Here is a 25,789-nt window from a genome sequence, read left to right on the forward strand (position 1 = left end):
TTAGCTAATAAATCTTTACAATCAGGCAATTAAGATTTCCTTCAAAGGAATGCATTTTTCCCATGTCAGTTTTATCTCACAGCATTTTAATATTGCCAGTCACTTTTCACTCTCTACTTGTTATGAATATTAAAATATTTAATACTGGATTATAGTTTCAAAGCAGAATTAAAAGCCAGCTACAGACTGCATCAATGTTTTTTTAGTCACATTTTTCTACAACAAAACCCCAAATTATCTGTAGCTTTAATAATCCATATTCCCTAGTGGACCAACTATTAAACTAGGACTCTAGACACCTGGGTTCTAGTCCTGGCTCTGCCCATGGTCTGCTGTTTGAACTTTGGCAGGCAACTTCATCTTTCTGTGCATTAGTTTCCCCTTCTATAAAATACAGACCTCTTTTATAAAGTGCTTTGATATCTCTGGATGAAAAGGGCTAGGTATTATTATTATTACCTGCTGCTGTCATTTTGGGACATTGTTCCTCAAAGCATCAAATGACAAAATGGCAACTTCTGTGCATGCATTTGATTGGCTAACAAATCTCATTTTTTTACGAGGTTCAGAGAGCTTGATTCTCAATTTTAAGCAAGGGAGTGCTAATTGGTAGGTACTCTAAGATACAAAATGGCACCAGAGAGTGCTGAAAAAACATTGTGAAAGTTGTTATCCCTAGTAACAAAGATACCTTCACTTTCAGGTCTCTAACTACATGAAACCAGTCTTATAGATATAACTATATGCAGCAATGGTCCTTACTTCAAAGTTATGTATCACCAGAATCAAGCCATAGGCCTTTCCTACCAGATACCTCTATATTTTGATGATTATTCTGCCATCTCAATCATAGAGATTTTTAAACATTCTGTGCCAAGGCGGGCAAAAATACTTCAGATGTACCCCAAATTGGGCATAAAGAACAGCCAATCATTGCTTTTCAAACAAAAAAAATAGCCACAAGATAATCCTTGTGTGGCCATTTTTAACATGGAATTGCAAGTCACATTTTGGGCCTAGCAACACACAGCGATGTGTCCTTTTAGACCACTATACAGCTGTAGCCCCAGAACCCTGCTACAGCTGGTAGAATGCGTCTGTAGCACACACACACTGTTAAACAGTGTGAATCAGGTGACTGGAGCTCTCTCACCTCCAGTAAAATAATGTTGGGCCTGTTCCTTTGTGTGTTCCCCACCCACTGATAGCCTTGGCAGTGGCCTTTACATTTCTGGATTTTAAGAGGAAATCAGAATAAAAGGTTCAAGTTCCTCATGCTTCAGATGTATCACGTAGAGCAGTCATCCTTCAAATGTCAACATCTTGACCACCCTTACTACATTATAATGTCTGAGACACAACAGGTGTTTCCTATTTTAAGGAGGGTAAATGCTGACCTTTAACTACCACCACTGGATTTTGCTTTGGAACATCAAGTAATTTTGTTCTTGACACCTCGAAAAACATATTGGAGGGAAGGTCCTTAAGAATTCAAGCTTGGTTGGCCCTCACCCTCTCTTCTTTCCTTGCCTTTGCCTCCCCCAAAAGAATAAGCACCTACTGATTTCTGTTAGGTACATACTGAATCCGTTGCCACAATAAGCAAAATTAGCCTGATTTTTAGGGGAGCACCCTGCAGTTCCCACTGAAATCAGTGAGCAACGTGCTTTTGTAAAAATCAGGGGAAAGTATCTCAAATTTAAATGCGAGCTAGTGATGAGTATAAGGAAGGACTCTCTTCCGTCAGGAATCACTATTACAGCTTTCAATATTTAATGTCCTTCAGTGAAGATGCCAATTTTCTATTTCATCTCCCCTGATGAAATCTCTATTGATGTTTAATGGCTTTTTAGGTGTAGATGGCTGTTTAGTTATTAAAGTAAATGGATACTAAATGAACAGATAAGCAGGATGCAGGAAGACAGATGTACAATTTATGCCAAGGTCAGGGGCTAACCTTGGTGTTTGTGTTGTGTCTGACTGATGTCTTACCTTCCATAACAGCACAGCCAAAAACAGGAAGATGAGAATTCCCACCAGCAAACTAATAGCAATGATCCATCCCACAACATAACCACGAGCCTCTATATTGTGCAAGGCCTCAAAGATCACCTACAAAGCAATTAGAAAAGATGGTTTACAACTGGAAGCTGTATAGTTTTCCCTGATACTCATCTTATTAAATACACAGCAGTTTAGTTTCACTGATCATATTTCTAATGTAAACAAATATTGAGATGAAATGTACATAACTGTTTAAAATGAGAAGCATGGAATGTGCCCTCAATTTTGTGCTTTCAGACTATTTTTCGCAACGATTGGATTTGAATCTCAGTAAATATCATTCAACAAATACCTGCTTTGTCATTTACCCCCAGATACGGATCTTGCTCCAGTACCTGCCTTCAAAAGTGAACAGAGGTTTGCAAAGAACACTTTATCCTCCCGTTGGTACAAATTCCCATGACAGTGAAAACATTTTGCACTTCATTCATCAATTTTTCAGTGGTGCCAAACTCCCAGACACTTCATATGGAAAACCGCATATGCTGAATGAATAAGCTCTTTTAACTGGAAGCAGAACGTTCCTCCTTGCTTCACTCACTGCCCCACTTCACGAGATATGCAGTTCGAGTGAAGCTAGGGTTTCAGTGGGGTCCTCCTCATTCCAGACCCATTCCCTGTGCACTTTAACAGGTGCACAGTGAATGAGGAAAGGACTCCTGAGGATCCCTGACTTCATTCACTGTGCACTTTTGTCTACATATACTTCTCTGTGTTGCAATGTCAACCATGCACATGTCCCATGTATGGCCTTGCTTAGCTGTGCATTTAGGTGAGCAAAACGTATTGCTCTTACACTGTGTGTGAATTTCAAAGGCTTATAATTCAGTCAACTCAAAACCAATTTTCACTGGAAAACTCAGAAGTGGTTCTCTTCAAGGGAGGCTATTTCATCACATTAACCTCAACCTCAAACAGCTAAGACTGTTTATTAAAACGGGGAAAGAGAAAGTTCCTCCTCCAACCCAGGCTTACCCATTTTTGCTCAAACTTTTTCAAAAATTCACATTTGGTTAGGAATTGTTGACTGGAACATTTTAGCCAGAAAGGAAATTTTTGGAAATTATAAGTGACTGAAAACAGGGGGTTAGAATTAATAACCATCGCAACTTTAAGATATTTCTGTGGGAAGAGAATATAAATGACATGCATCCACCTGTGAAATATTCATGGGTTGGGCAAAGTGGTGTTTTTCCAACTCCTCCTTTCCCTCCCGTCCTTCTGCTGCTTGTCATTGAAACAGCACCATTTATGACGCAGCAATGGTATATGTGTGTGTGTGTGGGGGGGGGGGTGATGTCATACAAATGTACATACATGGCTAAAGAAATTATCTGTAGAAATTAGATACACAAGTAAAAGAAAGCTAAAATTTGGGGCCTTCCACCTTTGATAGTGCCCTGCTAAATAACTCCTCATTTCAGCACTCCAGCATTCCACAGGCTGATATTAATGAGACTGGACCATACCATTTGTGGAAGAATGATAAAAATACAGCAAAACTTACACACATTTCATGCAAACAGTTTGTACCAGTTGGTAATTCTATCTATCCACCAGATCAGGGGTAGGCAACCTATGGCACGCATGCCAAAGGTGGCACACGAGCTGATTTTCAGTGGCACTCACACTGCCCAGTTCCTGGCCACCGGTCCGGGGGGGGCTCTGCATTTTAATTTAATTTTAAATGAAGCTTCTTAAGCATTTAAAAAACTTTATTTACTTTACATACAACAATAGTTTAGTTATATATTATAGACTTATAGAAAGAGACCTTCTAAAAATGTTAAAATGTATCACTGGCACGCGAAACCTTAAATTAGAGTGAATAGATGAAGACTCGGCACACCACTTCTGAAAGGTTGCCGACCCCTGCACCAGATGTTTGATCTGAATGTAGCATGAACAGCAGCAAATGCATAAGGGAAGCTGAAACATATTAATCGGTGGCTGCCATTTTCAAAATATTTTCCCACAGCCAATTGCACCAGAACCCACACAGAGTTCTGTAACCATCAGCAAGGCCCATTTCCCCTCTTCTTTGCACTGTTCAAACAGCAGTTCAAGGCTACATTTTTCTTCAGCAGGCAATTGCACTGGGAAGAGAATTCAAGTACAGTCTGGGACTTAGATCCATGAAACCGTACATCTCTCTACTGCATACACAAGACAAGCAAAACTCAGACCTGTTATTTTAAATACAGTTTGCTCTGTGAGAATGTGGGGGAAGTAGGTTTGACTAACTGATTCTCTCTAAATCTGAGATTCCTTATTTTTCATGGATTAAAAAGGAAACAACCAAATGAGCAAAAGAATAAAATCAACAACACATAAATGCCACTTTGTATTTAAAAAACTCCAAGCTACTAATATCACCTTGAAGTGAGAGGTTCCTCTAATGCAGAGGTGGGCAAACTATGGCCCACGGGACCCTCCTGCCCAGCTCCTGAGCTCCTGGCCCGGGAGGCTAGACCCAGGCCCAGGCCCCTCCCCTGCTGTGTCCCACACCCCCCGCAGCCTCAGCTCACTACGCCACCAGCACAATGGTCTGGGCGACAGCGCAGCTGCCGAGCCATGGCCTGACCCAGTGCTCTGTGCTGCGCAATGGCGTGGCTGGCTCCAGCCGGGTGGTGAGGCTGCCTGTCCTGGTGCTCTGGGCAGTGCAGCTCTAGCGCTGCCAGCCACCGGTGCTCCAGGCAGCGTGGTAAGGGGGCAGGGGAGTTCGGGGTGGTGGTCAGGGGCGGGAGTGTGGATAGAGTTAGGGTTAGGGGTCGGGGCAGTCAGAGGGCAGGGAACAGGGGGGTTGAATGGGGGCAGTCAGGAAGGAGGGGGGGTTGGATGGGGCGGCGGGGGCAGTCAGGGGTAGGGGTTCTGAGGGCAGTCGGGGACAGGGAGAAGGAGTGGTTGGATGGGGCAGGGTTCCCGGGGGGGGGGGAAAGAGTCAGGAATGAGAGGAGGGGTTGGATGGGGCAGTGGGGGGCAGTCAGGAGTGGGAGTCCCAGGGGGACGTCGGGGGCAGGAGGGGTTGGATGGGGCAGGAGTCCCTGGGGACATCAGGGGGTGAGAAGCGGGGGGGTTGGATGGGGGTGGGGGCCAGGCCACGCCTGGCTGTTTGGGGAGGCACAGCCTCCCTTAACTGGCCCTCCCTACAATTTTGGAAACCCGATGTGGCCCTCAGGCCAAAAAGTTTGCCCACCCCTGCTCTAATGCCAGTCATCTTGGAGAGAAGCAGTGGTTACATTTACAATTCTTTGTGGTTTCTTTCATATATTGCGGAAATTTTAGTGAACTGTTAACTTCTTTAGGCTTACAGAGGATATGGTAGAATATTTTACTTTAGCAAAAAAATTAATCCAAATTCAAGAAAATGTTTGCTTTAAAGCAGTGGTTCCCAAACTTTAACACCCTGTGAACCCCTTTCACTAAAATGTTAAGTCTTGCGAACCCCCTCCTAAAAATAAATATTCCCCAGGATTTTCTCCTTTACCTGAGTATAAATTATAAAAGCAGTGATCCTGGAAATATAAAATTTGTTTTTATGACATGCTTATTAAACACTTTTTATTATTAATTACTATTTATCATTACAGTATTTTTATTATATTATGAAAATAGCAACACTCTTCCAAGATCTCACTTTCGTAGTTTGTATCACTTTGAATAAAGCCTGTTATAAGACAAGGCTCCTATGTTTCATCAAGGAGTATCAGATGTGAAACAGCATGAAGGTATTTAAGAAGCCAACTCAAAGAGTTCCTCCTACACAGTCATTCAGGTCTTGAGCAGTCCAGGCAAGCAACGCATGTTACAACAAAGCTTAAACTTGTTCTTCATAATAATTTTAAAAACAATACGAGCTGCCTATTTAATTTTAAAAACAGCAAAAAATATCCACCTCCCTTTCCATTACTTATAAGGAGTCTTGAAATTTAAATCTCTTTAGTGTGATAGATATGGTTGCTTTGATCTGCTTAGCTCTTGGAAGTCCAGGGGCTCCAGGCTGCTGGCCCCGTGCTGCCCGGAGTCCTTAGCGACAGCTCTGTCCGCCATTAGAGAATTTTTCCCCGAGAACTCCCTGTAACATTTCGTGAACCCCAGTTTGGGAACCACTGCTTTAAAGGAAAATAAATCAATGTGAACCAGCAGGTATCATACACTGGTCCTCCCTCCTTTGGGAAGAGCATCAGAATAGCTGGTCCCAAGTTTAAAGTTTCAAATGTAGAACCTGGATCTGATCGTGTGTGGTTATGAGTTTGAATTCTCAGAATAACCCCTGAAGGATGAATTACCCCCAGCACTTCTTTTTGCTAAGCACAAAACTATTGGAAAAGATTTAAAGATGTTCTAAGCTGATCACCTCCTAAGTAATACCCTCCCCGTCTCCCAGCAAACATCATGGTACTAACATGACATTTGCCACAATCACATTGTTCAGCCTTCATCTGTCTGACACTCTGTAGCTGTCTTGTGTTATTTCCTTGTACTCTGTCTACGTCAATCTGTTTTCTCTCATCTCATACTTTGATTGTAAGCTATTTGGGGCAGGGACTTTCTTTTTTGTTCTGTTTTTGTACAGCAACTAGCACAATGGAGTCCTGGTCCGTGGCTGGGGCTCCTGTGTGCTATGGTAACACAAATAATAAATTATAATAATAATGAGATGTCTGTGCTCTGTGGTAATTACCTTTCACCTCAGAGGTAGATAAGCTTTAGCGTTAAACATTAGCACAAAGTGTGTGTAAAGCACTTTGAGATGTCTGGATGGATGGAGAATTTCCTGTCGAGTTTGGGCTGTATGTGTTAGGAAAATGCCACCTTCAGAAACCAAACATTTTATTTTTAATCTTCCTTGTATCATTGTGCCAGTTTGGAAAGACGATACAATGTGTCAGAGGCAGCTGGTTTCTAGTGGTGGCTACAATGTGCTTCTGTCCTCTAGCAATATAAACCAGCTGACTGTTGCTTAAAAGACCGATACCACAGTTATTTCCCATTGTAACTATAGGGAAAAAAACTTTACTATCTCATATGCTGTTGGGCAGGAACTTTGGCAAATGCTGACTTTTCAGTGGTGGCTATCTGCAAAATTAGGTGGTGTTCTCTAGCCCCTTCATAGTGTACAAATGTCCATGTCCCAAAAATCACTGTCAGAATAGGCCTTTTGTCAACGGATAGAGACCAAGGACTTAATGGAGATGGAGAATGGACTATATGATCACCTCTCTGGAGATAAAACTCTTTAGTTCGAGTTTGAGGCTGGGATAATTGGGAGAAGCCTTCACAGTCACAGCTCAAACTATGCTTGCTCAGTGGGTGGGGGGATAAGAACTGTTTTATTCATTATCTGGTGTCTTCTGGCACTAAATCAACTGTAAATCCTAAAAATAAAAACTTATTACTATCTTCTTTATGGTTTTGTGGTTTGGAGAGGAGTGAGGAAGTTGTATATCTTAATTTACTGATCTCTCTAAAGCCCTCAAATACTAACCACAACCAATCTATAGGCACAACAATGATCAAGCCTACAATTATCGTATTCATGGCCATGAGAGTTCTAGTGAAGAAAAAACAAAAACTAATAATCAACACATCATACGTCAGAATCCTTATCAGCAAGAGGACACAAAACTGAACTGTGGGAAGCTGGGAGAAAAAGAAGCAATTCATCTCTATAGAGAGTTTGGAGGCAGGCAATGACTTTACTGTGCCAACCTGCCTCCCTGGTTTGAAATGCTTACAACTGAAAACTATGTCAGAGAACAAATCTTGGACTTCCCATTCCTGTCCAGCTTGATAGCACAATTTCTTTAGGACAGCTATCATGAAGAGTAATGTAATGCTGTCTCAAATCTGACAAACTTCCCACACAGTCTTGAAGCATACATTATTCGTACAGGAGACAAGGGTGTGTTGGGGGTGGGGGCGGCAGACTTGATCTGAAAAGAACATGAAACGGTCATAAAATATGGAGTGAATTAAAGGTTTACTTTTGAGCTCTGAACAAATGCCAAGGAAATGCAGTGAAAAACTAGGTTCTCTCTAGAATATCAGGACTTCGATCTTTATATTTCTCTTTTAAATTTCACACTATGCTTATGGATTCTCAAAGTGGCACTTTAAATGATGAGAAGGGGGAAACTTCTAAGCTGAAATGCCCTTTGTCATTGTCGATACTGTATGTTGAACCCAGTGTGCACGGATGCCATGCAGAAAGTGCTCTTGTTCCTTAAGAGCAATTTCATCCTCATCCTTTACAGTAACGCGGAATTGCACAATTTCATTGCTCTCTGAAATTTTGAACTCTTCTGACCAAGGACATTTTTATCAGCTCAACATTTTGCTTTACCAAATTAGAGTTTTATGTTTCTAACCATCTTTGTGAACAAAAAGGGGACTACAGAAATCAGTTGCTCTTAAAAAGCTTATTCTTTACCATTGCAATTCAGAGAAGTATTTTAACATGTTCTTACGTCCTATAGGTTTTAATGGTACTTAAGCATGTGCTTGAAATTAAGCTTGTACTTAAATTCTTTGCTGAATAGGGATGGACTATTGAATCAGGACATAGAAGAATGAGGAAGATAATACAATGAAAATTGATTTCAAATGCATAATTGTCAAATCTTCAGTAGTCATGCCTCGACTGCATTCCTTTTTACCCATATTCCTAACAGAGAAGCACAATACATTCTGGGTACCATACACTGTTCTACATTTGGGGATACACACATTATTAAAAATAATATTGTATTCTTCAGTAAACACTTGTGAGAGGTAATGTTTTGAACCACTGCATACTTATTTAAAATAACAGTACTAACAAATTGAATAACTTGTTCTTTTGAGTACCATTTTAGGGGAGTTCCAGTAGAGATGTCATACACACAGGAGGTTTAAGTATCAGACACTGAGGTACCCATATGAAAGCTTGAATGTACATGAGACACTTATGGGCAGTGCTTGGGGTGAGATATTTCACTACCTGTTCACCTCCATGGGATTTGCCAATTTCTTTCCCAAGACAAACCCTACTTTTTGGGGTGCTTTGCTGCAGAAGCTTCAGGCATGTCAGTTTGAGTTCTCCTTCATCCACCCAGCTAGGTGGGCTCTCACTTTCTCCTGAGAGGGGCTGACAATTATTGGATTGGTCTGAGTGAGATGAAATTCAGCCTATCCTTCCATCCATCCAGATTCTGAGCAGCGTTTCTTCTTGCTTTACTGATAAATTTAATATTTCAACTGCTTGACTACGCTTTGGTTCATTACGAAATATAGTGAAGCAACCAAATAACCAATATCAGTCAGGTTTATTGCTCTAAGCCAATAATAATATAGTGCTGGAAAAAGGTTCAATATGCCACCAGTCTCTAGGAAGCCATCTCGTGCACAGGTGTGCTCCCAAAGTTGCTCCCCTAAATCCATCTTTTTATACCTTTCCCATTTATAAGTAAAAGTTACAGTGTACACCATCTGAATCTAGATTTAATTAATCAACTATTTGGTTTTTCACGGTGTGCCCCCTTATATCTTTGTTCATAACACACCCACTCCAGGTCCCAAGAGCATGAAGACACTTCTTTGGTTTGCATCAGACTAGAATATTTTTATGTCTTAATCTTGACAGTTTCCTAATCTACTTAAACCAAAGCTGACTTCAACAAATGCCAGGTGTTATGGGATGCTTAGCATAAGTGAACAGGATTATAGTAAAGATAATGGAATTCCTTCTCCTGTACAGAAGCAGTTGCATGAGGCTGTCACTGGATCTAACAAGTCAATCACTACAGTCTTCTAGGACTAAAATTATTATTCTGTGAGACACTTCCAGAGGAGAAGTGTCATCTACATGCACCACATGGCCTCAAAGACTGCAAGTCTCACCTCTGTGAAACTACTAGTTATAAACATCAGTTTCAACCACTATGAAATTATGTGAGTCTTATCATTGCAGGCACTAAGCCAAATCCAAATCCTGATCACCTTATTCACATGATTGGACGGGGCTACTTGCGTGAACAAAGTGAGCAGGATTTGACCCATTGACATCGGAGTGAGAACACATTGGAGGAAGCCAACAAACGGGGCTTTGGAGCTGTGCTCCGCCTCCGCTCCAGCTCCAGGCAAAAACCTGCAGCTCCACTGCTCCGGAGCTGCTCCGCGCTCCAGCTCCGAGCTCCGCTCCAAAGCCCTGCCAACAAAACTCAGAAAAACTCCTGATACAGCCTTTAAAATTGATATCTACTGATTAATGCAACTGTTCTAAAAAAAGGGATAGCCCATCCATTCAGTAATATTTTCCAAAGAGGATCCTCTTGCCATCTAATTGGCCTTTATTTAGGGTTTTGCACGTCTCTTGCAGAGAATCTATGAGAGTTTGGGAAACGAATGAAACCACATTAATGGACTTGTTATCATAAGTATTTAGTACACTAATTTGGAACCCTCTCACTTCCTGTTTCATAGTGTTCCTGTTTAAAATTGTTTGAGCTGTGAAACTGGGTGCTAAACTGCAAAAAAAATAAACCAATGAAATCAGGACAGCAAGTTAGCAGGACTGTCTAAATCAGTCTTAGCTAACAAGTCTTATTGGCTTTACGGAAATTAGTGTGATAGTATGTCTGAGGAAATTCTGCTTTCATTGCTAGATACCAACTCTGTCAGCTGACTCAAAGGGCTGGTCCACACTAACCCCCCAGTTCGAACTAAGATACGCAACTTCAGCTACGTGAATAATGTAGCTGAAGTCGAAGTACCTTAGTTCGAACTACAAGGTACTTACCGCGGGTCCACACACGGCAGGCAGGCTCCCCCGTTGACTCCGCTTACTCCTCTCGCAGAGCAGGAGTACTGGCATCGACGGCAAGCACTTCCAGGATCGATTTATCGCGTCTAGACAAGACGCGATAAATCGATCCCAGAAGATCGATTGCTTACCGCCGAACCCAGAGGTAAGTATAGACGTACCTAAAGGGCTGGTCTACACTAGGGGGGGATCGATCTAAGATATGCAACTTCAGCTATGCTATTCACGTAGCTGAAGTCAAAGTATCTTAGTCCTCACGGCGGCAAATCGACCACCACGGTTCCCCCATCGACTCCACTTACTCCTCCTGCCGACGTGGAGTATGGGCGTCGATTTGGGGATCGATTTATTGTGTCTAGTCGAGATGCGATAAATCGATTCCCGATAGATCGATTACTACCGGCCGATCCGGCGGGTAGTGTAGACGTGGCCAAAGCATGTCAATGAACAGCAGCTCAGATGGAGCCAGTGGCCAAATGGATATGGTATAGCATTCAGTGGTCAACAACAACAACAAAAAGAGAGCGAGAAAGGGATTTTTTAAAAGAAGGGAGTGAGAGGAATGGACAAAGAAATTATATCCCCCTCCACCCTGTTTCTGGTTACAACTAAATAACTGTGGTTTGCAACAAGTATTGTTCTCAGCTGCATTCCACCAGAAGAAGGAGAAGGGAAGAAAAAATATGACTACCTTGAGCCAAACCACATGTCTTAAATTTTTCTCTCAACACGACCCTATCCAAAACATACTACAGTGGAGAAACCAACAAACGTATGGAAATAGCATAAGGGAGCCAGAAAATAGCATTCACATTAGAAAAGACTGAAATCACAAATTGATTTACACTACTAAAATATGCCAAGCATGCTCCCCTTCCGTTTCATCTTCTCAGAAACCAGCAGCAAGCTTTTGTTTAAAGATTCACGTCTTTTCAGAGCATGTACGATGAACTCTATAATCACTGCAACCCAAGGCCTTCCAGGGACAGGAAAAGGACAGTATTTTTTCCAAGCATTTGATAAGAATGAAATACAGCAGACCTCACATTGTGATTAAATCATGTCTAAATTTTGAGCACTAAATAAAAACAACCCCTACAGTTCACAAAGTGCTAGTCATTGGGAAGGATCCCCAAAACCTTTACAGATTGTAACATATAGGGGTGAAATCCTGGTCCCGTACGTTTCAATGGGGCTAGGATTTTGTCTCAAGTACAGCACCACTAATCAATTAAATGCAGAAGTGCAAGAATCACTCAGTGCCACCCAACTGAATTAAAGAGAGACCTAGAGGTAGGCCAATAGGCAGTGCTGCAGGCCAGTTATGGGGGTGCATTGGCAAAGAGGTTTGGGGAAATGTGACTGACTAACCAACGGTATGAGCCCTATTTTTATACAGCTAAATCTTGAAGTCCTTATTCAGACAAAATTCCCATTGAGCTACAAAGAGTTTTGTTTGGATAAGGACTGATAGGTAAAAACTGAGTAATTTAACCCATGCAATAAGTACTGAGATACTCTACAGTAACAGAATATTTCCTTTTCTTTCCCATTTCTAACCAAAAGTCTATTTCTGTTCTCTGAAATACTTCCTAAGTTTAGTTCATTTGGGGGCAGGAACGGTCTTCTTCTGTGTTTGTACAGCACCTAGCACAGTGGGGGCAGGGTCCACAACTGGGTTCCTTGGTGCAACACCAATACAAGTAATAATAAATAATAATTGTGTACAATTTTCAGAAAACCCAATCATGTTTCAAGGACAAAATAAATCACTTTCATGCTGACTGGTATAGATGTAAGAAAAATACATGGTATGTGTAAGATACATGCTTGCAATAGGTCAGATTCTGCATGATGAGTGGAATTTTGTTTTAGAAGAATTCAGGTGCAATGAAATGTCCAAAATCCTGGTCTATAAGGCCTGAATATGTCAATGGGACTACTTGCCTTCTTGAATCCAGGTCTAAAAGAATAACTGTTGTACAGCATTAAATCCACATCTTTCTGCTAATGACCATATTACAGCCCTCCACCACGCTCAGTATATATTATGTATATAATTGGTAAGGGGATTGCAGATGAAAGGTGTTATATAAATGTAAAAATAATATTACTCTTTCTAATTGGGACATATTGAATTAGGATGACTGCTATATAGGAGGATGCCCTGGAGACTGATTTAGCCTAATGATAATGAAGAACAACTGCTGCTTAATCAGAACAGTATTAGCATATTCTGCATAATAGGTATGCACCTGCAAAAACCTGGTCTGAAGCCTGGCTGTACATTTGGGCCTAGCTACTTTATGTACATGGTATATTAAACATTAAGGCTGAGGTTTACAAAGCTGCCTTTGGGGACTTAGATGCACAACTCCCATTAAAAATAATGGGAATTAAGTGTCTAAATCCTCTAGGAGGATTTGAAAATCTCAGCCTAAAGGCTTTTTTATGGTCATTAACCCAATATTAAGCAAATTAGAAAAAGCTATAAACAATCTTTAAACACAGGGCTCCCAGACTGCTTGTATCATGAACATGGATAGTTTTTAAGCAAGATGGAACCATTAAAATTAGGCTCAGTAGCATCAGTGATAATTAAATACTCTGGATGGGATTTTCAAAAGCACGTAAGTGTTTTAGGAACACAAGTGCCTGCAACTTTCAATTGAAAGTATGCTCCTACCTCACTTAAGTACTTTGAAAATGCTACCATCTATTTTCAAATACTGTACAATTAAAATTTCTTCCTGTTAAGGAGGGCTTCTCTGAAGATACAAACTTTCAGGTTGCTGGGGCTAAACAAAAAGGGAGCAATAGTCCTCTCTCACTATCAAGGGCTGATATAAAATGAGTGAATTTACAGTCCTTGTATCATATGCACACTGAAATAGCTAGACATAAAAGATGGAGATAAAGAAAAGGTGGTGGTCTTGTCTATTAATTTTATACCCTTTTGGTTATTGTCTTTGACCCCAAATTATTATTAAAACATTGACATATTTCAAAATGTCATATCTGATGAGATTTTGCTGAGGAAAAACCCCATTGGAGTTTCAAGGAAAATCTGAATCAGCTTAAAGCTGACATCAACCTCACAGTGAGAAGCCTAACTTAATGCTGGCGAAGGTATCACAGCAAGTCAAACCACAGAAACACTATGAAGTACTGCTGCTAGTGAATTCAAAGGAAGTCAGACTCGCTCATTTCTGTTGGCCAAACCCACAAATTCCAGTTGCCTAACTCCCCTAATGGATTCCATACTAATGGGACATGGGGACCTTTCTTTTCAGACTCAGTCACTTACTTTTGCATCTTCAGGATACCCATTAGACACTTCCACAATCCTGAGTGTTGTGTCCACCCTCACCTTTGCCCTTGTCACAAACTGGATAACCGATGAACTGTCCTGAGAATTAAAAACAGAAGTAGTTAAACAACCTTTTTCAATTTAATAACATTATATTCTATTCTTATGCTCCAGGGCAGCTAGATTGGAAATTGAATGCTACACTGATTAATACTGCTTAAAATCACATGCACCTTGAGCTGGGGACATGGATGGACAAAGTACAGTGCATTATCTCAGACTGAAATTAAACCCATCCCACAAAACTTTGGACTTTTCTTTTTTTAATTTGGATTTGGGCTGTTTTTAAGGCTACCCCAACCTCACAACAGAAAGACACAGCACATTGCCAATCAACATAGACAAGCTAAATCTTAACCACAATGGTTCCCAAGTAGTTAGAAACAGATATTTGGAAGCTGGGATAGACTTATATATGGTATATGATAAAATTGTTTAATTATTTAAAATAATTCCAGACACAGCACACTGCATAAAGCTTAAGTATTTGATTTATATTTCCATTAGTAACAGTGACTTTGCCTTGTATTTTATACAGAACATTTAAACACAAATTTTCCAACCAGTTGCCTTTTTAAACACATTGTTTACTCTTATACAGTAGATGTTTATGTAAGGTTGCTTTTGATTTAGGACTAGATTGCGGCATTACCGTGTTCTGAGGATAATGCACAGCCATCTTGCCCACGTGGAAAACTGAGGGGCATCAGGCACCCACCGCCAATATAGGCACCCTCTCTGCTGGGGGGTGAGGAAACCACTGCTCCACCTAAACCCCGCCCCCTTTCTGGCAAGTTGATCCCAAGGGGAAGCACTTAGGATGTAGCCTCTGCCCTCCTCCCAAGCATCAGGGCTGTCCAAGTGTGAAGGGCTACTCTTAACTCCCTCCCTTCTCAGTTTGCATCCACATAAGGTAAGGGAAAAATCTGGCCCTTAGTGAATAAATAGAGTGGTGTATTCTCATAATTACAGCTCAAATGAGTTTAATGAACTCTTTACCACACTAGCATCAACACTGCAAGAATAAACTGGTGGTTGGGGGCATGAGTATCCATTTAAATGCGAAGTTCACTATTCTATGTGCGTGACACCATGACAGATATGACAATTTCCTGCACTTTCTTCGGCAATTTTTCTTGAATTAATGTGTATGTGTTATTGTCGGATTGTATGTAACTACTCTAGCAGACTATACTGAACAACAGACCAGTCAAGAATAAATTTTTGGGACAAACAAATTTAAAACGGGTTTCCTAGAAAATAGCGGGGAGGAGGGCAATGAAAATTACCCAGCTCCAGACCTATCCTTTAGAAACTAGGCTTTAAGGAGAAACCAGTTGTCTGACTGATTACCTGTTCATGGTCTCTGCAAAAGCACAGACCCAAACTAGATAAAACAGTTACTCACAGATTCATGGGTGTGCTTGTTCTCAGCCATAGCTATTATGAACTTGTGATCACAGGGAAAAAACCTTCAGTGGGTCTGAAGGACTGGTCACCTGGCAGCCTTTGTTGGGGTGATCTTAGGTAAGCTTATTAGTATGCATGTAGATTTTTTTATTGTTTTTAATATTTTTTCTCTGTAATGCTTTTACCTTAAGAATAAATGTGCTTAGCTGTGTGGTAACTTAACTGTGGCAATCAGGCTCTCTATAGCCTCTAAAGAAGAAAGGCAAAGCAGCCTGCTGAGACAGTCTGCATTCTGGGGGAATTCACAGTACAGGCAGGGAACTATCCAGAATGGGGAAAAAAAACCCTATCAGAAGGGAGACCCATGTCTCCATTCAAGAGAGGTGACAGCTGGGGAGTTGGATGTCTGAGAATGGGTGCACTTGGGGATTAGAGGAGGAAATACAAGTGCAGTTGCCCTGAACTGTGACAGATATGTGTGCAGAGGATCTGCACCGGACATCCCTTGGGCCTGGTGCAGACCTTCTGAACAGAGCTGAATTTAACAGTGTACACAAATGCATGTTTAGTGTACTCAGTTACCTGCTTGCACATGTGGGTGTATTGTATGTGAGCACAACTTAAACATTTGGCTCCATCTATGTGCTCTTTCTTCAAACATGGACAAGCAGCAGCATGCAAGGTGATTTCAGCTGGAAAGACCATGAAGACATCAACTGGTGTCTACCTAATCTTTAGGAAAAGACCTCTCCATTTTTGTTTTTAATCTAATAGCTGTCACCAACAGATTTATCTAACAGATTTATTTTATTATCCTCCTACTCTGATTATCTTACAATACATGATCTGACAAACCTTGCTGTACCTAAATTGTAAGCTAAAAGAATATCCAAAAAAAAAAAGCTCATCTACAAAATAAGTGGAAACGCAGTAAATCTTCTTAAAGTTTACAAATCCTGTTATTTCATTCATTGACACAACAGAACATTGCTTAGCCTGCTATCATGTTTCTCACCATGAATGTCATGTTTATTCTTATCTTGAGCCTTCTTATGATGGTTAGGGTGTTTTCTCTTTGTATAACAAATATTTGAAGTAACAGATTAAAAAAAATTATCAGGCTTCTACCCTTGTATCTCAATTACAAACAGATAACGATAAATACACGGATCACAGTTTATGCACACTTACTCTGCTCATTATCTGAATGTTTTAAAAACCTCATAACTTTTAACACTGCACATATGGCTGTTTTTGTTTGATTTTATTTCTAAATGTATTAATTTCTAAATGTAATTATTTCTTTTTCTTTTTTTAATGTACTTCAGAAAAGCCAGCAAAATCTAGGATTACACCTCCAGATCTACTGTTCACAAAGCTTAAAGTCTTACTTTATAATTGTTTATAACACACAGGTGATTTGATTTAAGGTCAGATCCTGCAATATGATGAGCGCTTCCCATGAAGGGGTGAGCATCCTCAGCTCCCATTGAATTTAGTGAGAGTTGAGGCCTCAGAGCACCCTCTAGGATTGACATCTTTCAGTTACCTTCTTCTGGAACTTTCCAGCCACTGCCATTGCAGCTGAACTTTTACATAAAGTAATGTGTTTCCAAGTGTGCCAGAGTTCCCAAAATAAGTTAATTTCTAAATATCAGCATTTTGGCAATAATAATTGACAATTTACAGTGATCCAGATTAAAAAAAAAAGTATAAAGGCCTTAAATAAGAGTTTCCAGGAACTATCCATGAATCCTGCGCATTCCCCCTTGACTCCACCTGCGCATATGCACACACATACACAGACCCCATTCTTCTGAAATGAGGGAAAGAGCTTTTTCAAGTATAAAAACTTCTCCACTGTCATTTGAATCCCAGCTCAGACTAAAGGGCTTCTCATATGCTTCTCTATGAAATTCTTATTCATTCACAGTACAGGATGACGTGTCCAGTAAAGCCATCTTATAGTGAGATATACAGCAATTAGAGTGGTTGAAAAGTGCCAGCTGTTTTTCATAGGATATTTAGAATAAAAACTACTTTTTTCTAAAATTCTTGCCATTTTTATTTATTTTTTCAATGAAAAACCAAAACCTGAAACAATTTAAGTTTTCAAAACTCACTTCAGTAAATAATTGTGGGCTTCAGTAAAAAGTATTGGTTTTTGAAAAACCAAAAACTGAACATTTTTACCAAAATCTGAAATTTTTAAACACAAATAATGTTCAATTTATGGTTTCAACAAAAACAATTAGAAAATTTTGACCACAATGAAAATTTCAAATGGAAATTTTTATTGATAAACTTAAAACTTTTCAGTGAAAAAATTTAAACTAGTTGTACTAGTCATAGACGGAGGCAATATTCAATGCTTCATGTATTCATGTATTTCAAAATATACGTATATTTAAATTAGATTTAGCATATGAGCTAGAAAGAGGCAGAAGCACTTACCTTCTTTAATATCTCTGTATTAAGCAGCATGTAAACATCTATATTGCGGGATTCTGCTTTTGCTAGTGAGCTTAAGTTACAGCGTACAATTAAGCAGGATCTGCCTGGTCTTTCACAGTCCTAAGGGAAATAAGTAAAAGGCTGTAAGATGTATTAGGAAGGGAGGAAATCATTCATTTTAAAACTAACTAGCAATACTAAACATTCCTACTGATTGAATGAAAACAGTCATTTGATGAATCAATAAAACTGATTGTATATGTCCCTTATACAAAACAGTGTCTGTTTTCAGAATCTGCAGAATCATAATCATTCCAGAACTTCATAAAAACGTGTCACAGGAAATTCATCCCTGAACTGAGGTCAGTGCACTTAAGCTGAAATTGAACACAGAATATGCATTGTACTGGGCCTCTTTACACAGGGATAAATTTCAGCCATGGCAAGTAAACCCTGCTATCTATTACTCCTGTTCAGAATACCTCCACTGAGATAAAAGGATTAGAGAAAAATGTATTGCAGAAAAACATTTTCAACAAGAATCTATGTATTTCTATTGTATATACATTACATTGCTCCAAGTCTAGCTGCAAATACGCTTTGAAGTTCTACACTTAGCACTGACGCAAAGTGCAAAGAAAACAATGGAAAGACTCCCAATGACATCAATGGGCTTTGCATCAGCTCATTAGCTGGTTACGTTGATTTTATATAATTTTTCACCCACTGCATTTCTTCGAACTGTATCAGTATTTTTTCTTTTAGTATCAGGAGATATTATGCAACTTTTAATACTTGTGTTATTTTTTATTATCTGTACTTTGGTAGAATCAAAGCTTTCAGTGAGGGAGTGAGATCTCTGAGGACTACCGCAACACAAATAAAATATAATTCTTATTTTAGATTACATGAAAGTTACTCTGAAAAGAAAAAATTAGTTGACTTCTTCACATTCCTCTTAAAACACATTTATAATATGTGACCCTTTTAAATTTCAGTCATATATGGAATTTCTTACCAGTACTTTTCTGCCAGTCTTGGTAAAAAAAGCGAAGATCGTATGAAAAATATTGTCATTTTCTTGAGGAATGACACATGGGTTAGGGTTTTTCTGAAAAGAGCAGTTTCCTTTCTCCTGAGCAACCTGAAAGCACAATGAAGATCATCAAGATATGTGAAGAGTCAATTTACAGCACTTACAACATTGCGTAATATGTGTCTGTGAACCTTAGAACACTTCAAGAACCAACTTGCACAGGGTTCACTGTTCTATAACAGCAATTCCTATCAGGCCTGACAAACTCACCACACCTAACACACCACTTTCAGGGTTCTTATCCATAAATAATGTCTTGTACAGTATCAAATGAAAGCCAGTGATCCCATCCTGCTTGTTCTATCTCCGCTTTTTAAATTTCACACAGATAAAACATAGTGTGCACTTGGGAAAATCTGCCAGAGGAGAAGTAATCAAAAAGAGAAAAAGGAAAGATCTGGCATGATTGGGGCTTGATTGTGCCCAGAGATAACAGGGGTACGAAGTACACATTCATTTATATCTTATAAAGTGTGATCAAGTGTTTGCACATACAAGTCACATAACAATGTAACTTGACATGGTTTGATATCCAAAGCAACATAAAAGTCCAATCCTTCCTTCTCTAAAATATCAGAAAAAGTGGGTGTCTACTTTAAACCCAGAAATTGCTATACTGGAACAGGCCAATGGATCCTCTCATTTGAAAGCCTGTATCAGACAGAGGCCAATACTAGATGCTTCATAATAAGGTGTAAAATCCCCATCCTTTTCCTAATTGTGCGATACATTTGTCTGGCATACTTTGCGAGCACTGGAGTGCACAGCAATTGCCATGTAGTCAATCATATTCATTCTTTAGCGTGTGTTACATGCAGCTGGGAGGGGGTGTGGCAGTGCAGGCTGAGTAGCATGTTTTTGAGAACTGGTTTATCACGAGGTTGTGCAGAGCCACAGAACCAGTAGCAAAAACCTGCCAACAAGTACCTTATACTAAGCTACTCCAAATGGTTTCTTCCAGTGATTGCTCTGTCCTGATTGTAGTTTGGCACGAGTCCTGCAAACCACTCTATGCCCTCATATAATGCCATACAACACAGGGGAGCTTCTCCCTCTGTTGCCTAACTCCCGCTTCCCCCCATCCTCCCTAAAGGGTCTGGAGGACCACTGTAAATCATAATGACCTTCAATACATTTGGGTGGCAGTGCTGAGAAAGGCAAGCACCTGTAACTTATAGGTAGGGCCCTACCAAATTCACAGCCCATTTTGGTCAATTTCACAGTCACAGGATTTTAAAAATTGTAAATTTCATGATTTCAGCTATTTAAATCTTAAATGTCATGGTGTTGTAATTGTCGGGGTCCTGACCCAAAGAGGAATTGTGGAGGGGTCACAAGGTTATTGTGGGGGGGTTGCGGTACTGCTAGCCTTACTTCTGCACTGCTGCTGGTGGTGACTCTGCCTTCAGAGCTGGGCAGCTGGAAAGCGGTGGCTGCTGGCCAGGAGCCCAGCTCTGAAGGCAGAGCCACTGTCAGCAGTAGCGCAGAAGTAAGGATGGCACGGTATGGTATTGCCACCCTTACTTCTACGCTGCTGCGTGCAGAGATGGGCCCTCAGTCAGCAGCTGCCACTCTCCAGCCACCCAGCTCTGAAGGCAGCAGCGCAGAAATAAGGGTGGCATGATATGGTATTGCCACCTTTACTTTTGTGCTGCTGCTGGTGGGGCGCTGCCTTCAGAGCTGGGTGCCTGGCAAATTGCCACCACTCTCCGGATGCCCAGCTCTGAATGCAGCACAGAAGTATGGGTGGCAATACCATGACCCCCCCCCCCCAAAATAACTTTGCGACCCCCCTGCAACTTCCTTTTGGGCCAGGGCCCCCAATTTGAGAAACACTGGTCTCCCCCATTAAATCTATATAGTATAGGGTAAAAGCACATAAAAGACCAGATTTCATGCGGGGGGGGGGGGAGAGAGAGAGACCAGATTTCATGGTCCATGATGCAGTTTTTATGGCCGTGAATTTGGTAGGGCCCTACTTATAGGATATGTATTGATGTTTTTCATAGTTTCCATGAGCCAGAGTCTGCAGTACTTGTTGGGAAGGGGAGGTATGAAGAGGCTGGACATTGGGGACCAATTTTATAAAGTGAACTAATGGGTTTATCATCTTTCTTCTGTTTCTCTCTAGAATACAGGGACTGTTTTGTAATGAGAAAGGGGCTGCAGGGAACAGGTAACTGCTGGTTGAGTCCAAGAACAGTCAAGCGATACCCTGGCTGCTCTCCTGACTGCCAGAGCCTTGCCACATTCAAAATCATTATTAAGGCCCCTGTGCCAAAAAACACATCTAAAATTTGTATCTGCACAGACCTTACGTGCACTTTGGACAAGTTTAATTTTCAACTCAAAGATCTTTGAAAAATAGGCATCATTCTGAAGACAGAGAAAAAGCACAAGCTGACATATCCCATGCACACTATCAAAGGGCTCTTTGAACATTTTATTCTAAGTGAATTATTATAATCATAAATTCATAGAATGGTCTTATTTCTACAGAGACAAGTTGTTCTTGACTATAAAACAATCCTGGCCATTTCAAATTCCTTCATGGCTAGACACGGTTTCTTGCCCAGGGTTTCTTACCCTACAAGGTGAATTGCATGGCATAACACCGTGTTCCTGTAAAATTTTCTACAAGATGAAAATTTTAAAGGGATAGTGATACATGTTCTCTCTATTTTTTATTTCAGCAGCTATATGTGATAGTCTACAGTGACAAACAAATGGAAGAATTATGAAACCTTCAATTTAGAACTGCACACATTCCTGCTACCCAGCAGTATTAGGTGCGGTTGGAAAAAAAAATTGTCTTTTTTTTTTTTTGTGAAATGGAAATTTTCACAAAATTTCCAGCTCTGGGTTTTCAGTTTTAAACTGAATTTTTTTGTGGGGGGAGGGGTGTTGTTTTTCTAATTAAAACCTGAAAAAAAAAAATGAAGAAAATTTTCAACAGCTAAAACTTATTTGCATCAAAAAAATTTAAGGGAAAAAGAAATGATTGTCCAACCAGCTCTACTTAGCTGATTTACCACAATGGACATTTCTTTCAAAATGAAACAGACACCAAGAACAAAGCAACATTTTCTCCAACAAGATCCAAAATCTTTGAGGTTTATTGCTGGACTATTCTGACAGAAGAGTGATACCTAACCATTAGAAAAACATTTTCCTGAACTGCAAACTTGAACTATGACTAATGCAATGTGTCTTTTATTCTTTCCCAATTTTATTTGCAAATGGACTTTTAAGTTTACTCGGCTATAAGGTGAAGGGTGAATGCACCAGAGTGATGAAAACTATTACAAATTTTGTTCATCTCTCACTGGCATTCTTCAATGCGCATGCATGCCTCTCCAAGATTTTCAAGAGTGAGTAGTGCGCAACTTAATACACATTAGCAAGGCCTGATTTTCAAAGAGTGGGCACTCAACACTTTCTGAAAATCATCCCCTCTAAAGGATCTCAGCTTCTCAACTTGGGCACCCACAAACGGAAACGTCCAAAATCACTAGGGGGTATGTGTGTATACATTGCGGGAGGGGTAGCTCAGTGGTTTGAGCATTGGCCTGCTGAACCCAGGGTTGTGAGTTCAGTCCTTGAGGGGGACACTTAGGGATCTGGGGCAAAATCAGTACTTGGTCCTGCTAGTGAAGGCAGGGGGCTGGACTTGATGACCTTCCAATTCTATGAGATAGGTATATTTCCACATATTTATTTTTTGTACATATATTACTATATACATGGACATACTCATATATATGAATATGTATACAGGTGTGAACATGACAAGAACTCTATCAGACTTTAAATAGTGCCAAGCATTATTCTGGTCATCGATTGGAGCCTCAAGGCACTGCCACAATAGTTCTATTACTACTAATAATGAATAAGCAGCTAGAAAAGCCAACCGTCCCTTATTCCAGCACTTCCATTTATAAATGGCATACACTGAATGACAAGTCAGTCTCTAGCTTTGTAAATTTATAAGAACCGGTTGCTCCATTAAAGAGCCCATAGACATGTTTGATAGACAACATTTAAATGACAGCTTATTCGGTGGGTATTTCTGCCAGCATTTTGTTGTCAGCACAAACCACAAAGCTCCTCAGAGACAGGATGTAACCACGGAAGAAAAAATTTGGATTACTTCATTCTTCAAGAATGCTGTATTTGCAACAGAAGAAGAAATTCCCATAGGATTTCTTTAATAGTCTTTGCATACTTGAACAGTCTCATGGAGCAGGGGGCAAAGGCATAAAGTAGCAATGTATGTTAGTCATATCAAATTGCACCATCCTTAACAAAAATAAAGTCACTTATGGGGTCAAACAGTTCTGGATGTAACCGCTCAGATACACTGCATATACACAACATATGCTTCAAAAATATGTAGGATATTTAATACCATTGTGTGGAACTGGTGCACTGATTTAATTTCTTAAATGGGGCTCATCCTTTCCAAGTTTTCCACACATGTTGGGGATTATGAAAGCGCTTGGAATGGTAGAAGATGGTACCAGTGAAATGTGAATGTTATTCCCCATCTAGCAAAGCAAGAATGGGTAACAGAGACAACGAAATTAGAGTTTGAACTGCTACTGCAGCCCAGACATTTTAAATAAGTAGCACCTATATCAGTGGATCTCAAACTTTTTCACTGGCGATCCCTTTCACATCACAAGCCTCTGAGTGCGACCCTACCTATAAATTAAAAACACTTTTCTATATATTTAACACCATTATAAATGCTGGAGGTAAGCGGGGTTTGGGGTGGAGGTTGACAGCTCGCGACCCCCCACATAATGACCTCATGACCGCCTGAGGGGTCCTGACCCCCAGTTTGAGAACTCCTGTCCTATATGAAGAAAGCCGGTTTCTAATCTGGGTCTAACCCAGGGTTTGCTTAGGAGAAGTAAAATATGTGGCACCTCATCAGGCACCTCCCACCTCAGAGTACCCAAAACATCCACCTCTGCCTATCTGTGACTCCTCCCCCACCACCCAGATGCAGTAATTCTTCCCCTCACCTGTTGTTGGCCTTGCCTAGATAAGGATTTTAAGGTGTGATGTTAGCATGTGTTAGCTAACATGTGCTAACTGACAATTTAAAAGTCCAGGCTGCACTGACTTTAACGCATGCTAAACTGGTCATTTTAAAGCTCGTATCCCTTCTAGACTTTAAGTTGGACAGTTTAGCATGCTTTAAAAGCCGTATGAGGTTTCACATGTTATCAAGGCCACCTTGCATGGGCTGGCACACTAGGAGGTGGAGGTGATGTGCAACTTTCCAAGGAGGGAGCTGGGGAGATCAATTAGGGACCATAGGTAGGGAAGCAGGAATGATGCATGGGGGGCTCAAGTGTATGCATATGGGAAAAGGCCCATGGGGGAATGGGACAGAGGAAGAAGGCTGCCACCATTTCCAACCCAACATAAGTCTGATCTTAGAAATAAGCAGCTCAGTACTAATACCACGCTTAGTGCACACATGTTACAAACGAAACCTGGCAAGCAAATACAGATCTCCAGCCCATTTTTTTATCCTGGGAACAGCCTCCAGTCCCTGTAAAGAAATTCATCATTATATCAAACCTAAGGGGTAAAGCAAAAATCCCAGGTCCCTTCCAGAAGTCTGATTCCCCTCTGACTTACACTGATGTCAAACAGAAGCAGCTTCATTGCGCTCAGGGTACGTCTATACTTACCTTCTGGTTCGGCGGCAAGCAATCGATCTTCTGGGATCGATTTATCGCATCTTGTCTAGACGTGATAAATCGATCCCGGAAGTGCTCGCCGTTGACGCCAGTAATCCTGCTCCGTGAGAGGAGTAGGCGGAGTCGACGGGGGAGCCTGCCTGCTGCGTGTGGACCCGCGGTAAGTACCTTTAAGTTCGAACTACGATACTTCGACTTCAGCTACATTATTCACGTAGCTGAAGTTGCGTATCTTAGTTCGAACTGGGGGCTTAGTGTGGACCAGCCCTCAAAGATAAAAAGGAGAATTGGGCCTTGAATGTCTATGATGGAACCAAATCCACATTTGAGTGATTGTGGGGGAATATGGTTCAGCAAGTTCAGGGAAACATCAAGAGTCATAACATTTTCTGAATGACAAATTATAAAGGTTTGGAAAACACACTTGTGGTCTGAGCATAGGTCAGTTGTTTCACAAAATTGTTAATACTGTTCATCCCTAAAATGGATGCTTTCCTCATAAGTCCCAGGGTATCCTGGCTCCAGTGACTATGGCCAAACCTTCCCTCTTGAAATTGCTGCCAGATAGCTTCTATGTATCTTTATTTTTTACCATTTTAAGTTACTTTATGTATGCGTGCATAACAAATGGTTGAAGTCTGCAAATTAAATAAGAAATAACAGATCCCCTTTCATTTGTCTGAAATGTAAAGCAGAATTTGTATATGTTAGTATCGGGGAAAATTGTTTCATGGAAGTGACCCAACTCATTCATAATTGGTGTTAATTTTATATAGACAAACTGATATGAGTACTTAATTGAAAAAGGCATACATGTTCAGATCTAAAGAGTATAAAAAAATTCCAGACCAGGTCAGGCTATATATAGTAGAAAA

General features: G+C 40.5%; 1 protein-coding gene across 1 annotated transcript in view; it reads right to left on the minus strand.

Moving 5' to 3' along the window:
* ITGA9 (integrin subunit alpha 9) overlaps window positions 1–25,789 on the minus strand; it is a 296,310-nt gene that overhangs the window by 21,986 nt on the left and 248,535 nt on the right. The window contains exons 24-27 of the mRNA XM_054019618.1: window positions 19,120–19,245; window positions 18,102–18,221; window positions 14,175–14,276; window positions 1,993–2,112 (exon numbers count right to left, since the gene is read on the minus strand). Of these exons, the coding sequence (XP_053875593.1) occupies window positions 1,993–2,112; window positions 14,175–14,276; window positions 18,102–18,221; window positions 19,120–19,245 (468 nt within the window). The remainder of the gene's footprint in view (window positions 1–1,992; window positions 2,113–14,174; window positions 14,277–18,101; window positions 18,222–19,119; window positions 19,246–25,789) is intronic.

This window comes from Malaclemys terrapin, chromosome 2 (genome assembly GCF_027887155.1).
Source record: "Malaclemys terrapin pileata isolate rMalTer1 chromosome 2, rMalTer1.hap1, whole genome shotgun sequence".
NCBI classification, from domain to species: domain Eukaryota; kingdom Metazoa; phylum Chordata; order Testudines; family Emydidae; genus Malaclemys; species Malaclemys terrapin.